Source organism: Muntiacus reevesi, chromosome 16 (genome assembly GCF_963930625.1).
Source record: "Muntiacus reevesi chromosome 16, mMunRee1.1, whole genome shotgun sequence".
Taxonomy (NCBI): domain Eukaryota; kingdom Metazoa; phylum Chordata; class Mammalia; order Artiodactyla; family Cervidae; genus Muntiacus; species Muntiacus reevesi.
This window is the reverse complement of record NC_089264.1, coordinates 56,676,723-56,694,480: the sequence shown is the minus strand read 5'-3', so window position 1 is coordinate 56,694,480 and position 17,758 is coordinate 56,676,723. Positions and strand designations below refer to the sequence as shown.

The following is a 17,758-nucleotide window of genomic DNA, read 5'->3' as shown; positions in this document are numbered from 1 at the left end:
GGGTACAAGGGCTCAGTGGATGTAGCGCACAGGCTTAACTGCCCCGTGGGATGCGGGATCATTCCCAGATGAGGGCTTGGACCCCCGTCCACTGCATTGGCAGGTGGATTCTTAACCACTGGACCACCAGGGAAGACCTGTATGTTTTCTTTTGTTGTTTATACTTTTGACACTATGTGCAAGAAAGAATTATCTACTCCAAGTCACAAGGATTTCCTCCTATGTTTTAACCTAAGAGTTTTATAGTTTTAGCTTATTTTTAGGTCTATGACCCATTTTGAGTTAATACAGCATGGTTTTAAAACATATTTATGGGTTAATTATACATATGTTAATAATTTTAAAATGCTAAATATGGAAAGATGGATGAGTCATTGTTACCGTGTCAAGGAATTTATAATCTAATAGAAAGCTGACACATACAATCTCATGAGTAGTGCCATGTCTAAGACAAGTTAGTTGCTCTAGGCAAAGCCAAAATACTTTTCAAACCAAAAACAAGAAAGAGATCACTTGAAATCAGTTTTCATCTCCACTACAAGATGTATGGTTGTCATCATCGCCAAGGACTCTGAGTGAGAAGGGAATGCTGAACTCAGGCTACAGCCAAGGGGACATCCTAATGGACAGAAAAGTGCATATTGTGTGGGTTTAGGAAGCAAGGAGATAGAAATGGACAGGCAAGTGAGCACCCCAAGTGGCTGATGAAATGCAGCCAAGGCATGGAGCTGGGGAGCACAGAAAGAATCGTGGGAACGATGATGGTTCTCTGTGGCCAGTGCAGAGGGCTGATGAAGATCGGCCAAATAGGAAAGCCATCCCCAGACAGTGAAGGACACCAGGTTTTAGGCAAAGGAACCTGAATTACATGCTGCCTTGCAGGAAGAGGTGCTGGGCATGATGAAGCCATGCTTCGGAATGTCAGCCTCACGGGAGGGTTCATGGAAACAGGAGAAAACGGAGGCACCGGAGCTAATCACTGCCTTAACCTTAACTTCCCATTTGTCTTTCATTCACTCTTTCTTCTTCCCCTTAAGACAAAGAGGAAAGTCTATTTCTGTACAGTTGACCTTAGAAAGGAATCATTTATAAACTTGGTCCTTGGTGGGATATTTAGGAGAAGGTCCTCTTCTGCGGGTAACCAAAGGAAACATTTAGAATGGCAGAAATCCTGCAAACTTCATTGTGGGAGGCCAGCCCACCCAGCCTGACAGGGCAGTAGAGACAATCAAAAAATGGATTAATAAGGAAATACAATTAGGGAGCTACTAAATCCTCTCAAATGCAAGCAAAGCCTAATCCAGCATGTAAGCCCACAGGCAGCCAATGGGAGAGGTTGTCTTCTCCTCAACCACACAAGCAGCCCATATTGAAACCTACTGGTTTTATATATCTACATATATATATTTTTAAGCCAATTAATCATTCCAATAAATATGCAATAAATTTGTTCACAAGGAAAGAGATTAAGCCTGTGATTTCCATGAGTGGAAGCTTAATACTTATCAAGGTACAAATTAATTATTGTTTAGTCACTAAATCCGGTCCGACTCTTTTGAGACCCTACGGACGGTAGTCCACCAGGCTCCTCTGTCCATGGGATTTCCCAGACAGGAATACTGGAATGGGTTGCCATTTCCTCCTTCAAGGTATCTTCCAACCCAGGGATCAAACCCATGACTCCTGCATTGTCAGGCAGATTCTTTACCCCTGAGCGACCAGGGAAGCCCAGGGTGAAGGAAGTCATATTTTGAGGGAAGTGGTTTCGGAATGATAATTACGCTAAAAGAAGTTTCAAATACATTTTTGGAAGCATGAAAACAAAATATACTTGCCCTGTATATTAAGAGAAAATAAGCTGTGACAAGGATTATATACTTTTAAGTGGAAAAGCTATGTGCAAAGATGGATGAACTTGAGAACACTTCAGATGCACGCAAAAAGTCCCCCCTCCCGCTAGTAGACTCTTGTAATTGACGCTAAAGCACAGTTTGGATGTGAACAGTTGAATTTCCCCCTACACACTGTGCAAAGAGCCCCTCTTTTAAATAGAAACCAAAGGCTGTTTACTTGGTGAGGATTCAAAGAGGAAAGAAAGGCAATACTGGGAGTCTGTTTTGCTCATCATGAATCCTACAAATTCGCCTTCCATGGCCTTCATCTGTTTTCATCTTTCCTAACAGAAGGCTGTCAGGGATACTCAGTTCTTGCCTAAGTCCCCACCTAAGCCAGGCCAATCTTCAAACAAAAAGCTGCTTTTCACTGGAGATCTTTACAAAAAGAGTGGATTGAAATGTCCTTACTTGAACCTAAAAGCTTAATGGGTCTTGGTGCCAAAGGGCTGGAATCAGGCCAAGTCAATGAGGCCAAATGTGATTTGGCAGAAAGACAAGGGAGAACCCTACATAGGAGGCCTATCAAATTCTCACCAGTCTGCTAAAGTCAAAATCAGTTAGGGCAAAAAGACCCAAGTTTGCTGAGATTGGGGTGAGTATCTGGTTTAGCGAAAGAGCTCCCGACAGAGATTGGAAAACACACGGCCCTCTAGCACCCTGGGTCTCCATCTTGTCATCTGCAGAGGATGGTGGGACAATCTGATCCAGGTCGTTTACCTACCGTGGTCACTGAGAGGACAAAATAAGGGAGGGTTTGTGAATACGGACCAAGGTCATGGCCACTGGAAGATACCAGTCTGGACTGGCCAGCCACTGGGGTGACCACGCATGCACGTACACCTCTGTACATACACAGACATATTACATACAGACATACGCACCTATGCACGTCGCCAAGGACAGTCCCAGGTTTCATCTGTGGCTCCAGCAGCACAGCTGGTTAACACGCCCTTTCACTCTCAAAAGCATTTTGTCTGACATGAGGTCACGTCACTGCTAAGCCATTGAGTCAAGCTAATCTCATTTCCTTATCAACAGTGGAGGAAAATACTGCATGTGAAGTTTATATTAGATACAAGGTCTCTAACAATAATAGCCTGTTGAAATGATGCAAAAGCATGAGTGAGAGCTAAGACCATTAGGTGGAATCACGGTCAGTTGACTGGCAATTCCCAGAGATGGCCATTAACTGACAAAGTTTCCAGGGCCTCCCTCTGCGAGTGAGACCTCTGCCAGGGCCAGGCAATCCAGGAGACCTCAGCTCCTTAGAAGTCTTCTTAGCTCCTCTGGATTCCATGACACCATGCTCGTGAGTGTCCTCTCGTCTCTCTGATCGCCTCTGTGTGAGTTTCTCTTTTTCTCATCCCTAACCCGGGAGGAGGCGTCCTCAAACTGAGAGCTTGCTCTGCGGCTCTTTCTTGAGATGCTCTTTCCCTCAGAGAGACTGTCACATATCACGGCTTCACCCTATTGTCCAACAATGGCTGGCAAGTCCAATTTAAATAAGTCAAATCTATCATCTAACCACTAAGTTCTGCCCTTGTCCCCGATGGCCTACAGGACTCTGCCTGCGCGGACGGTCTGTACCCCAAACTGAAGTTACGGCCTCTCCCACCAAACAGAGGAGTCCTTCCAGCTCACACCAAAGGCCCACCCTGCTTGTCATGAACAACTGAAACATTTAAGTGATTTTTCAGTCTTCTGTTTCATTCTCTCCCTATAGCCTACCAAGTCTTGTTGATCTCTCTCTTTTTAAAAAATATTTATTTAATTCTGGCTGCATCGTGTCTTCACTGCAGCCCATGGGCTCCTCTCTAATTGTGGCGCGCAGGTTCCAGAGTGTGTGGGCTCAGTAGTTGCAACATGTGGGCTTAGTTGCCTGGCAGCAGGTGGGATCTTAGTTCTCCGACCAGGGAATCAAACCCGAGTTCCCATCAAATCGCACTAGAAGGCAATTCTTAACCACTGGACTGCCAGGGAAGTTCCCTGTTGATCTCTTTTAAATTCCTCTCATTTCCATTGCTCTGGGAATCACACCCCAAAACTCCTTCTACAGTTTACAAAGGCCCTGTGCAATCTTGACCCTGCCTACTTTTCTTCATCCACCCTCATCTCGTATCATTATCCTCCCTGTTTTCTACATTTTCGCCAAATGAGTCTTCTTGCAACTCCTCCGATACATGGAGCTTCCATCTTAAGCCTGGTAAGATGATGCCTTAACATCTCAAACATGTTATTCTCTTGGGTTAGAACATGACTTCCCCCTACTTTCGCCTCTCTTCTCTCTTTCCTGGCTAATTTCTGCTCTTCATTTAGGAGTCCACCTAAATGTCACTTCCTCCAGGAAACCTTAGGTTAACATCACACAAGAGACTAGGGTTCAATTCAGGAGCTCATTTCAGCACTCCTGTTATATTATGTTATGGCTGAGTTTACTAGTCTCCATGGTAACTGGCCACACCTGTAAGCTGGTTCTTAAAAAGGTTAGTTGGATGAAGAAAGTCCCGCCAGGCAGACTTCCACTACTTGCTGAACACAGGGTCCTCATTCCTGTCCCCAGACCTTTCCTCGGCTTCTGTTCCTGTGTAGCCTGCCCTTGTCATGCCCTCACCTCTTCTCATCTTAAGGAAAAGTCACTTGGTATAACGTCCCCAAACCACAACCACCTTCCCTTGTTTAACTTCTTATTAAACCTGGTGGGTTACATCTTAGTTACCTTTGCATTTACTCACACACTGTTTACACAGTGACAACTGCCTTGAGTGTATGTCAACCCCCAAGCACATCATAAAACTCTTAAAGACCAAGGATCGAGCTTTATATATATTCTTTTCATGCCCCTCAGGGCCTAATGTGACTGTACAGAACACAGTCAATGTCCAGTAAGTCCTCCACATGACAAAATGTCTCCGTGGAAAGCTATGCCATCAACTCCCCAACTGTCCTGGAATAAGAGTCCATATTCTTGGCACTCCACAGTTTATGCTGAAATCGGGACAAGAATCTAAGACAAGTCCTTCTTCTCAGGATAAGTAGTTCATTCATCAGCTATGATATAAACAAGTGTTTGCCAGCAGATTTCTTATCTTCAGAAAACTATTTCAGCAGTATAAGAACTGAGACAAAAATCCACTGAGACATTTTTTATTGGTCACTTATTTGCAGACCCACATAGTTGGACTTTGCATTCCATCAAAATGTGTCTGCAGAACAAACCCCAGAAGTTCACCTCCGTGACGCCTAAGAAGACATGGAGAAAGAGGAAAGGTAAAGACTACAGACAGTTCCATCCTTTGAACTCCCAGGCCTCAGGGATGGGTTCATTCTTTATGTAAAGCTGTATGTGTGTGTGTGTGTGTGTAGGCAAGGGAGGAGTTGAGGGGGGAGGGAAAGAGAGAAGAGGAGAAGGGAGATAATACTGATGATGACAGCAAAAATTGGGAGAAAGTTAATGATGATTAGATCTAATCTAATGATGACTAGATTGCCTACTACTGGACTCAATTTATCCAACAGCTGTTTGTAACAGACGTATTATGTACCAGACCAGTGTCCAAGGGGAAATCCAAAGATAAATAAAAGAGGTCTTCAGGAAGCTTTTAGTCTGGTATAGGAAGCAAACAGGGATAAAGAGGTCGAGCACCGTGATAAGGACGAGCGCGGAGGCTGTACAGGTAGACAGATGCCAGAGAGGAGCCCATCGGCTCTGCCTGGAGGGTCCTGGAATAGCTTCCGAGAGAAAAAGACCACAACAGACCGGAGGAAGCCGGAGGAAATGACGTCACCACAGAGGTCAAGGCCACTGTTTTCAAAACAATCGCTCTTGGCCTCGAGTTCTGCCAGCCAAAATTCATTATTCACAGATGATCAAGTTTGTAAGGGACCCAAATGTTCTTGCCTGGTTTGATCACAAGTTGAGCAAGAGAAACTAGGCACGCAGGCCCCCCATTGGTCCACCCTGTGGCTTGCTGACAGCCCAGGGAGACAGCTGACGTGTGACACAGCGCTGCCTTGACCATGTCATATTTATAATCGACTTTGGGCCTATTTCCAACAATAATAATGGAAACGGCGAGCGATCCAGAGTGCCAGCCCAGGCCAGGCACTGCCGAGCGCTTCATGCATTCTCTCACTGGACTCTCTCAGGGATCTGATGAGACAGGAATTTCCCCCATTTCATGGATGAGAGGAGAAAAGCTAACACTTAAGTGCCTGCTACGTTTCAAGCACTAAGGAGTTTCACATCCATGATCCAATCATTTACTTCTCTGAAAAACTCAGTGAAGTAGGTACAATTATGTCTGTTTGCCTAGATAAGGAAACTGGGGTTCAGGGAGGTGAGGTAACACCTAAGCACACACAGGGGGTGAGTCTAGGATCTGGACCATCCACTAGGTTGAAGCACATGAAATCACATTATCTGCCTGGCTGTGGTCTACTGATACAACAGTGTCATAGGATTCAACCTAGGCATTCCCAAATTCATTCCCTTTTCACCAGGCTCCCCATAAAAAGATATGAACTGGCTTTGGTTAAACATATATCTTTGGATAGTAACCAAAAAGAAAGAAAAGTGTGAGGTGAGGATGAGAATGCAAACCACAGAGAAGAGAGAAGAAATATACCCTCCAACTGCATGCCATTATTATTTTTTTTGCTATGCTAGCATTATCTCTTTCTGTATATGCCTCTTTCTCCCCGAGCCATTTGCATATAGTTGTAGGGCATATGGATAATCATTACATCATTCTTCTAACTTTTCCATAAGTTAAAAAAAATTTCAAAATAACAAGTTGTTGGGGGGACTTATGAAGAAACTCCTGAAAAGCCCTTCTTTGAAAAGGCATTTGATTTACCCAAATAGCACTTTGCCCTGAAAACTCAACTTTATGAGGGTAAGCAATTCACAACCAAAATTAAGTCCACAGTCCTCACGGGCTGGCCAACTTTCTGTAAAGGACCAGGTACTAAACATTTTAGGCTCTGTGAGCCCCACACAAACTCTTGCTTTGTTTTGGCTTGTCTTTTGTTTACAACTCTTTCAAAATGTAAAAACCATTCTTAGCAAGCAGGAAGGCCTGCACAAAAAGAGGCCAAGGGCCAGAATTTGCCACCTCCTGCTATAGATGGAATTCCACAGTGTTAGCTGCTCAGTCATGTTCGACTCTGCAACCCCATGAATGGTATGTAACCCGCCAGGCTCCTCTGTCCATGGAATTCTCCAGGCAAGAATCCTGGAGTGGGTAGCCATTCCCTTCTCCAGGGGAATCTTCCCAGTTCTATCTAATAATCGAGTCTCAGGAAAACAAGTCAGAACCATTCCTTTCTGGAATATTTCACAACAGCATGTCTGAGCTGCATGCAGGAAACTAGGTGGCAGTCAAGTGTGGCTCTGGACTGGGAGCAGCTTCCCCAGGGAGCGGTCTTTGTAGCTTTCCTTTTAAAGTCTCTGCAGTCCCCAGGGTGCAATGTGGCATTCATTCAACATTTCTAGCAGCATGACACTTGTCACACGTCTGCAGCTTTGTCACACTTTGACCCCAGGCCTTTTATATAACGCTCAGGGGAGCGCTCACATCATTGGAGTATTTAACCTCCAAACGTCAACGACACACTTGGCAAAAACAACAGAGAAAGTTAGAGCAAAAATACATCTACAGTACTATGAATCTATTTGGCACCTGCACTGTATTCTATTCTTGCTTTTACTGTAAGTTATACATTTATGCATAAGGATGACTATATCTGGGGATACATATGCAAAGGCAAGTGTATTGCATTTCACAGGCAGAGTAAAAGAGCTCCCAGGGTGATTCTGAAGCTACTCAATTTCCATCTCATATGTTGCCTGGAGGTGCCAGTCTTTTTTCTCTCGCACCTCTGTGGTCTTCAGTACAGGTCCACCAACTTCATAGGAGACCATCAAGTTTGGACAACTCTTACCTAAGAAAACTGACACCCTACATTGTCCCTGACAGCTCAGTTGGTAAAGAATCCGCCTGCAGTGCAGACGACTCCGGTTCGATTCCTAGGTCTGGAAGATCCCCTGGAGAAGGGATAGGCTCCCCACTCCAGAATTCCCGGGCTTCCCTGATGGCTCAGCTGGTAAAGAATCCATCTGCAATGTGGGAGGCCTGGGTTCGATCCCTGGGTTGGAAAGACCCACTGGAGAAGGGAAAGACTGCCCACTTGAGCATTCTGGCCTGGAGAATTTCATGCACTGTAGAGTCCATGGGGTTGCAAAGAACCGGACATGACTGAGTGCCTTTCACTTCACTACACTGTCCACTGACCACAGCCTCAGCTCTCCCCTGCCCCCCTTCTCACTGGACTGGACTTCTTATCTTACGAGGGACCACCAGGCCCTTGATGCCTACATGCTTCCGAGACTACTAGCCCCAAACAGCCCTTCTTCCCCTGTTCAGCTGAGACCCGGTGGTCATCCTCTGCAGTGCCCTCTCCCCATGTTCTAGGTTTTCTGACACCAATTCCACACCCCGCCCCAACCTCTTGCTTTTCTCTCTCGTTAAAATCCCAGCTGTAGACACAGGGCAATGATTAAGAACAAAAGCAAAGGGATGAGACTTCTGAATTTAAATCTTTCTCATCTGGTACAACTGTGTGCTGTGCTTACTCGCTGAGTCGAGTCTGAGTCTTTGCGACCCCATGAACTGCAGTCTGCCAGGCTCCTCGGTCCGTGGGATTTCCCAGACAAGAATACTAGAGTGGGTTACCATGCCCTCCTCCAGGGTACAATCTTAGCCTAGTGATTTAGTCCACTGTGCCTCAGTTAGCTGCTCTGTAGACTGGGTATCATAATAGCTCTTACGGGCCACAGGTAAATCTAGAACCAGGCTGGTAAGAGGAAAACCAGACCCAGGCCCCGAAGACACCTTTCCATTTGAGAACTGTGAGGTTTAATTTTTCAGACTCACAAACAACCCACGAAATTTTTAGTGAACAGAGAGCATGGTGTCTCTCCATGGTTAAAACCAACAGTTAGAGCCAATCCACCTTAGAAGAGCTGAACTGCTGGTTTTCAAAATTTGAAATCACAGCAGGTTCTTATATTTTCAAGTGTTGCTACCCGGGTGGTGGTGCGAAGTTAGAACGGCTTAATCACCGGCATTCACAGAACTCTCTCTGGTTCTAGAGACAGGCACAGTCATGCGTATCCTCATCTACTCTCCAAAGACAGGCTGTATAGATCTATTATCTGGGAACCCTCACTTTCCTGAGACTCTCCAAACTGAGCCCCTGACTTTCAAGCCCTACCATCAACCAGCTCCATGCCTGGAACGGGGCAAGTCTCCCCTCCTTGCCAGACTGGTCTCTGCATACAAGTCCCAGAAGAATACACTTGCTAATCTCAGTCTGCAGCAGCCCAACACTGCTATTCAGATCACACCCAACCATGCCCTCACCCCTGACCAACAAGGAGAGGAGGACCTTCTTCCTCCATTGCTACCAACGGGGAGTGCATCCAGCCCTGAGTCCTACTTCTGTCTCATTGCTCTGAAGACCCTGCACTTAGAACTTTGTCTGTCTCTTGTGTGTCTGGCAACTGCCTCAGCTTTCTCTCCGAGGCTCTGGCTGGGTCTGCGCTCATGGTTTTTAGACCACCACGGCAGTTCATTCCACAATCACACACTCTGCTCCAGAGCTGCCAGATGGAGTCCCATGGGGAAGCCTGACCCTAATCGTCAGACTCCTCCAAATCCACCAGTGGGTCTAATCCCCTGTGGTTAGAGGAGTTAGACAATAACTCGCTTGTCCTGGGTTTTCATCCTACCTACCCGGACAGAAACATTGGTCCACGTTCTCCGTGTTGGCCATTTCCCTCAGCTCACCCATAGGCTGTGAGCACTCAGAACTCTTTATTTATTTAAAGACGTGCCTGGCTGTAATCGGTGCCTCGGTGCTGTCTAACCACGCTGTTTCCCAACCATGGCCCAGACCTAATCTCCACCTCTCCGCCTCTAAACAACCCTAACACTCGTTAAGGTGTTTGTAAAGGGTCAGCGGTTGGTGCCACTCCACACGTGGGACTCCAGCCTCTGGCTGAACGTCTTCATCCAGGTAAGAACCCAAGTCCACCTGAGCAGCTGTCTCTGGATCCAGAGCCTTGTCCTCAGGTGAGCCCATCTAGTCCAAAGGCAGGCAGGGACATCACTCCATGACAGATTTCCTCACATGGTGAAGAGGTGGATGCCTATAGGAATCTTTGGAGCTGATGTGAGGCAAACAAAAGCTGGTTCCCAAGACCCACTTCTACAGGCTTCAGAGAGCACGATGCACGTAAATTAGACTGGATTCTGGTGAATCTGTTAACATCAGAGGGTCAAGCCTAGACTCACTGGAGAAGCAAGTGCTAGAACCCAAGGGAAGTGTTTGGAGCCTGTTTGAGCTTGTCTCTGTGAGACGCTGAACTAATTGTGGTTTACTTAACAGATGAGCTCTGACTTAGACTTTCTAAAGAGAAAAACACGTGGTAAGGCAAGTAAAGTGTGAGAAGAGGGAAGAGACTCCACAGGAAGGAAGGTATGGAAACAGCAATTAGAGGATATAAGTTACTCTTTGAAGACAGAAGGGCAGTGGAAGGTAGGAAATATCAATGTTGACATGAACTGTGTTGAAAACTGCTACATAATACATCCACATTTGTATAGCAAATGTTGTAATTTTTTAAAGCACTTTATCTACATTATCCTGTTGAAATTTACAAAAAGCTTATGAAACATGCAAGAGCTGTAAGATTTTTACTACCTTTTAAAGAGAAGCGAATGAGACACAAGGAGATTAAATAATTTAAGGCGTGAAGAAAGGACTTGAATCTTTAATTCTCAGACTCCAACGACCGTGCTCTGCCAACTATATCAGTGGGTCTCAAACAATATCCTCCAAGTCACCAAGAAGAGACTGCATTCTCTGTGATTCTATTTACATAAAGTTCAAGAGAAGGCAACATAGATAACGTGGTAATAGAAATCAGGACAGTGCTATTCTACAGGTGGCTGAGATTGACTGGAAGGGACAGGAGAGCTTTCTGATCTGTGTTTTGATCAAGGTATAGGTTGCATGCATGTACATGTACACTGTTCCCGAAACCCATAAGGTTGCATATTTACAAGTTCTGCATTTCATGCATGTACGTTTCAACTCAATAAAACAAAAATAAATATCCTAATTACAGAACGTATTAAATCAATTCAAAACTCTGAAATCTTGATTTGATATTTATGTTCATCCATCTCTAAGTATTAAGGCTACAGTTAATTCCATGTCTGGAATCACCACACGAAAGTTCCTGACTACATCATCATAAGAGTACTCTACGACAAAGCCCATATTCAGAGCATAAAGACTGAACACCACAGTTACTTTGTCAACAGCATGAATTAAGTGTATTCAAAATGCCTCAGGGAAGTAGGTCTACTGAGGAACATCACCTGGCAAGTTTCAAGGGTTGTCAGTAAATAGCAGCAGGGCTTTTACTTGGCACAAACTGCTCTTGTTTGGAGGGAATAAGGAGGAGAAAAGCTGCTACTGTTACCACAATTTGGTCTACATCCTTCCAATCACTTAGGCCCAAACCGCTACACTGTAAAAGTTGGTTGGGGCTGAGGAGCAGCTGTCAGACACTCCTTCTTTATCTAGTTTGAAAATACCATAGTCCCCACCACTCCCTATTGCACCAATATGCTTATATTTACGGCCTAACCCACTTAAGTGATTTTTTTTTTAAATTTCAGATTCAAACTGTGAATGCATTCCAAACAAACTCTGTAAGTTTTGCAGACAAACTGAACAGCAATAATGATTTTTCTTGAATAAAACCAACTGAATATAGGCTATACTTACTCGCAGAGAAGGATTCCATTTTCTAATCCTGTCCGAAAATCTTTATCACCAAAACTTCGGCCAGTTACTTGCTGGAAAAGAAAAGCAGAGAATAATTTTTTTTTTTTCTTTTTCAATCAGGAAGCTCAATGATTCTTTTTCAAGATATTTCAAGAGACTTTAAATAACTGGTAGCATTCCAGGAATGGGAAAAATCTGTTAGGTCTGAATTTCCTTTCCATGTGTAACTTTGCTTAGCTCAGCTAATCTTAAATAGACCATTTCTTTGAAGTTTTTTCTTATTCAAAACTTTAAAAATATCTGTTCTTCCTGATAAGGATATTACTCTGGCGGTTTGGCCATGATAAGTCAAGGTCACAGCCTCTTTCATCTTGAGGACCCAACTTACACTTTCAATAAAGCCTGCAGAAAGTACCACCTGAGGATAAAGAATCCATTTGTTAAAACATTAATAGGCAGAGAGAAGGATCCAGAACTTTTAACCTTGAGAGACTAACATCAAGACAGCATGAAAAAAGCCAACACCCATGCTAACATGGTATGAAAAAGCAAAATAAAAGCTGGGAAAGAGTGAACCATGCTGAGTACTGCTGGCTTTGCTTGATGCCTCTGACACTCAGTAGCCCTGTGGTCTGGGCACCAAAGCATTGATTTTTTTATTCAGTAAATATTTACTGAGCATCTGCAATATGCCAGGTAAATATGCATGCTGTAAATCCTAAAGCAACCTCTAAAATAGCAAAATTTTAAAATAAAGTTAGTAAGTCAAGAAAGGAGATTAAATGGAATTATTTAAAAAAAAAAAATACCCTAACAATAAAAAAGAAAAAATGGAAAAGGAATACAGAAAAGATGGAATAAATAGAAAATAAATATCAATATTATAGACTTAAACCTAACCATATCAATCAGAGCATTAAATGTAAATGGTGTAGACACCCCCAAGTAAAAGAAAGATTGCATTAATAAAGCAAGACCCAACTATGTGACGCCTGCAAGTAACACACTTGACATAGAAAGATATGAATAGGTTAAAAGCAGGACAGAATAAGATACACCATGCTAACACTAATCAAAAGAAAGCTATAGTGGTTATATCAACTTCTAAAACAAAGAATGGGCTTCCCTGGTGGCCCAGAGGTTAAAGAGTCCACCTGCCAATGCAGCAGATGCAGGTTCAATCCCTGGGCCAGGAAGATCCCTTGGTGAAGGAAATGGCAACCCACCCCAGTATTCTTGCCTGGGAAATCCTATGCAGAGGAGCCTGGGAGACTCGAGTTCATGGGGTCACAAAGAGTCAGGCACAACTTAGCAACTAAATAACAAGAGAATAAAGAATAATACCAGAGCAGAGAAAGTCATTTTATAGGGACAAAATGTTTAGGTCACCAGAGAGATAATTCTAAACATTTTTACACCAAATTTCTTTAAAAAGCTTCAAGATAGACACAAACCAAATCAGATAGATCTACAAGGAGAAATAAAGAAAGTGACAACTAGAGTCAGAGATTTAATATCTCTCTTCAATAATTGATAGAATAAGCAGACAGGAAATCAATAAGGATATAGAAGGCTTAAACAACATTATCAACCAAATTGACTTAATTGACATTTCTAAAATATTCCACCCTACAACAGCAGAATAAACATTATTCCTCTTAAGTTCACAATAAACATTTTTCTTTTTTTTAAGTTCACAATAAACATTTATTGAAGTAGACCAAATTTTGTGTCAGAAAACAATTCCCCACAAACTTAAAATGAATTACTTAGAAATTAACAACAAACATCCTTAACCCCAATATTTTTAACTAAGTAATACAATTCTAAACAACCCATTGTTCAAAGAAGAAATAAAAAGAAATTAGAATGTATTTTATAGTGAAAGAATATGGCAAAATAAAAGTGTATGGAAAGACTGTAAGGCAGTATATGGGGAAAATATATTTTAAAAAAGATCTCAAATCATTGACTTCTGCTTCTACCTCATGAAAATTAGCCCAAGTTAAGTAGGAAAAAAAGGAAAAATTCTATCAAAGTTGAAATCAATCAAATAGAAAATCAAAAAGCTATAGAGGAAAAAAATCAGTGAAATAAAAAGTTGGTTATTTGAGCTCAATAAAACTGTTAAACCTTTAGCTAATAAAATTGATAGCCTTTGGTTTTTAGCCAAAAAAAAAAGACACAAATTACCAACATCAGGAATGACATGATATCATTACAGATTCTATAGACACTAAAAGGATAACTAAGAAATATTATAAGTAAATCTGTGCCAATAAGTTCACCAACTTAGATGAATTGAATAAATACATTCTTTGACACAAGCAACCATAGTCCACTCAAAAATAATAATAATAAAAATAACCTTCCCAAACAAAAAATGCCAGGTCTAGAAGGCTTACCTGGTAAATTACAGCAAATACTAAAGAAAGAAGTAATGCAACTCAATATACACTCTTGGAGACAAATGAAAAGGAAATAATACTTTCCAATATGGGTGGCTTATGAACCATCTAAAAATTCCTAGGTACTACTTAAAATTATTTTGTATGTGATGCATGGAAACTAAAAAATTTCAAGTAGAGTTGGTTTAATAGTCTAAAGTCAGCCTGCTAATCAAGATGTAGTCTGAGTAAATTCAATTTCCTAGGTTCCCAATTGTAGAAGTAAGAGTAGGAACCATCATTTGGAGGCAGGTGCTCATCTCCACCTCTGTCCCTTCCCCTCTGCCTCCTTCCCCCATCTCCTGTGTCCATTAGGTCCCAGTATAACCTCGACACTGCTCTCCACTGGTCCAAACGCTATCTACTCTTCCAAGTCCAGGTTATTCAGTGTAGAGGCACCTGGACCTTTGTTAGGAGGGTCAACAGCTGAATAGACTCCAGAAATTCAGCAAGGGCTGTGCCACTGAAAGGCCTGGTCCTGAGAGGGCAGGGACAGCAGCATCTTCATTTGGAATTAATGTTAGACATACAGGCTCTCAGTCCTCCCACTGTCTCCAAGACCGACTTAGAACAAGCTTTTAAAAAGCATCCCCATGTGACTCATATGTAAAGTACATTTTACAAAGCCCTGACCTTGTATATTAAGTAAGTCCAAAGTTCATACTCAGAAATGGAGGACATCTCATTGGAATCAGGATTTTGGATGACCTGTCTCAATGACCCATCTTAGCAACATCTTTATAATGTATTTACAAAGTCACGCATTGCATATTTTAACAATAAAGACTGTTAATTACTGTTCTCTTTGTAACAGCATAAGCCATTGCTTTTTTTTTAAAAAAAGCAAAATAACTACCAAGAATCAGCCACCATTACCAACAGACCATGAGCAGGGGAAATGAAAAGTGATTGCTAAGCTCTTCACTAATCTCCCCACCTGGACCCCGGCTGACGGGGACTCTCAGTAACCTTCCAGACAAGGCACTGGCCAAGCCATCAGCCTGTGATCACTCTCCAAGGACCCATAACAGTATGGGAAGATTAATAGAGCCCTTAAAAAGATGGAGATCTGGGACGTGTAGTGGGTGGGAAGAGAGCCCAGGTTCAGAAGCATTCAGGGGCTAAGAGGGGAAGAGAAGCGTGCAACGTCAACAGCACTTTATCGCCCCAGCGAATCTTGCTCTTCGCGCCTTGCTGATCCTCACCCACCTACCAGTGAGTCCTTGCAACTCTGCCCGCGCAGCTGTTCAGCTTAGTCATGTGTGACCCCAACCTTCCGTACCCAGGCATACCCTGTAACAAACCCTGTTGGTTCACCCTTCAGAATTTAGCCAGAATCCAACCACGTCTCCACCTTACTCTGAGCCTTCATCATCTTACACCTAGATGAGAGTCTCAGTTGGCTCACTGCTTCCACCCTCGCCTTCGTCCATCTATTCTCAACCCAGCAGCCAGGGTAACCCTGTCAAGCTAGGTCACTGCTCCATTCAATCTCCCTCCATACTTCCCCATCTCACTCAGTAAAACCCAAAGTTTCCACAGTTCTCTGAAGGCGTTCAGCATGAACACAAACAAAGGGACATGGACGAAGCTATTAAACACCACCATTATTTTAAGGGTGGATATAGTGAACTTGCATACATCTCCCTCATTCATGGGGGTCCTCGGAAGTACTCGGGGTGGCAAAGACATCACCAACTATGCCTGGCAAGCCTTTCAGGAGAACCCAATGCCAGATTTTTTTCCTACTTTATGGTTTAGAATTAATTCACTTTCTTTACTAACCAAAATATTTGTTGGATGGACATGCTTTGTCAGACTAAAATAGTCTATGAATGGATAACATACCAAAACCCTGATAGTTTTAGAGGATAAGAATCACTTTCTTCTACCTTAGCAATCAAACCAAAAGCAGAAGCAAGAGGATTTCGTGACATATCGTCACACTATTTTGTGCAAGTAATTACTGGTAATAAGCTCGTCTGTACTCAATTTCCTTCCCATCATAACTAAAAGGTAATTACATCTCTGAGTTTGTCCATGTCAATGCTCTAAACCATTCGAGGAACTAAAATTGGGAGGAGTTCAAAATAAAGTCTAATACAGAAACCACATGATTTTACAGTAACATTTTTATGATGTGTTTATAATTTGTGTCATAAAGCCACATTGTGTTCATTACTTTGTTTCCTTCGTTATCAACCAGTTGCCATGAACAGTCAAAGACGGCCGAGAATCAGTCTTTCATCTTGATCATTACTATTTATACAAACTGTATTTCAAAAATATTAAATATTCAGGATTTCTGAAAGCAATCTGGTGGACAAACTGCAGTCCACTAATGAATTGCAGGTCTGATTTTAAATAAATGCTGAAAACCCTATTATGATAAACTTAAGAAGAGATTCTATTGGCTGGCAAAGTAATGGTGACTGCATTCAAGAAATGGGAGAAAAATACAAAATTTACTATATTTGGACTTAATCATTGGAAGACAGACATTTAATCTAAATTATTGTACAAAAACAGGTTTGATTTCCTCCTACCAATGGTAAATGAAAATCACATCTCTTTAATTCACGAGAGAAGATTATTTGCAGTTCATTATGCTCACTTCCCTTCTGAGAATATTTGACATATTTAACAAAAAGAGTATCTCATGTTAAACCTAAAAAAAACAAAGCAGAATAGAAGTGCTCTTATTTTTCACATTTACTGAGAAATAAACCCACTGCTATTTCTGTTACCTTAATAAGGTTGCTAGAAAAATCAAATCAGAATCCTATGGAAACTCTTTGTAAACCATCTCAAGTCATTCTTATTTCAGCCAGAATTAGCAATCAACCAACAATCATCTACCTAACACCTACCTCAGGCCAGATAGCGTAAGAGAAGTGAGTGAGATCAAAATAACAAGATTTGGACCCTACTCAGTAAGAATCCACAGTCCACAAGGAAAGATAAAGCATTACAAAACAGTAGCTGGTGTTAGAGGAAAAATATGGGCAAGAGCATGGAGCAAGCAATTAACATGAACTGCACAACTAAAGAAATTATTTATGAATTTATGAACGATAATAGCTCACATTCAAATAGCAATTTCCTTAGGCTCTCTGTTCTAAATGTGTGCCACATATGAATTTATTTAATCCTTATAATAGCCCTAAGAGGTAGATCTGATTATTATCACTTCCTTCTTAAAAGTCAAGGAAACCTACACCCAGAAAGGTTAAGGGACTTGGCCAAGGACACAAAATTAGTAACTAGCAGAGCCAAGATTTAACCTCAGATAGTGTGAGTGCAGAGTTCACACTCCTACACACAGCTGACTCGGCACAGCGTCTGAGCAAAGAGAGGAACTCTGCCTGAGACAGCCCAGGAAAGCCTTTTAGGAGCTGGCCTGTGAGAAGGTCCCAACGCAGGAGAAAGGATCCCTCAGAGGAAGGAGATGAACAGGGCGTCCCAGCAAACACAAAGACCTGTACAAAGGTTCATTTGAACAAAGAGGAAACGTCCTGAGGGCTGAGACCAGGGGGAGGAAGGCCGGGAGGGGAG

At 42.5% G+C, this 17,758-nt stretch overlaps 1 protein-coding gene across 9 annotated transcripts in view; it reads right to left on the bottom strand.

Moving 5' to 3' along the window:
* Positions 1–17,758, bottom strand: part of LIMCH1 (LIM and calponin homology domains 1) — a 341,102-nt gene that overhangs the window by 190,140 nt on the left and 133,204 nt on the right. For all 9 annotated transcript variants that reach the window (XM_065907146.1, XM_065907147.1, XM_065907148.1 and 6 more), the window contains exon 2: positions 11,757–11,827. In XM_065907146.1, coding sequence (XP_065763218.1) covers positions 11,757–11,827 — 71 coding nt within the window. The remainder of the gene's footprint in view (positions 1–11,756; positions 11,828–17,758) is intronic.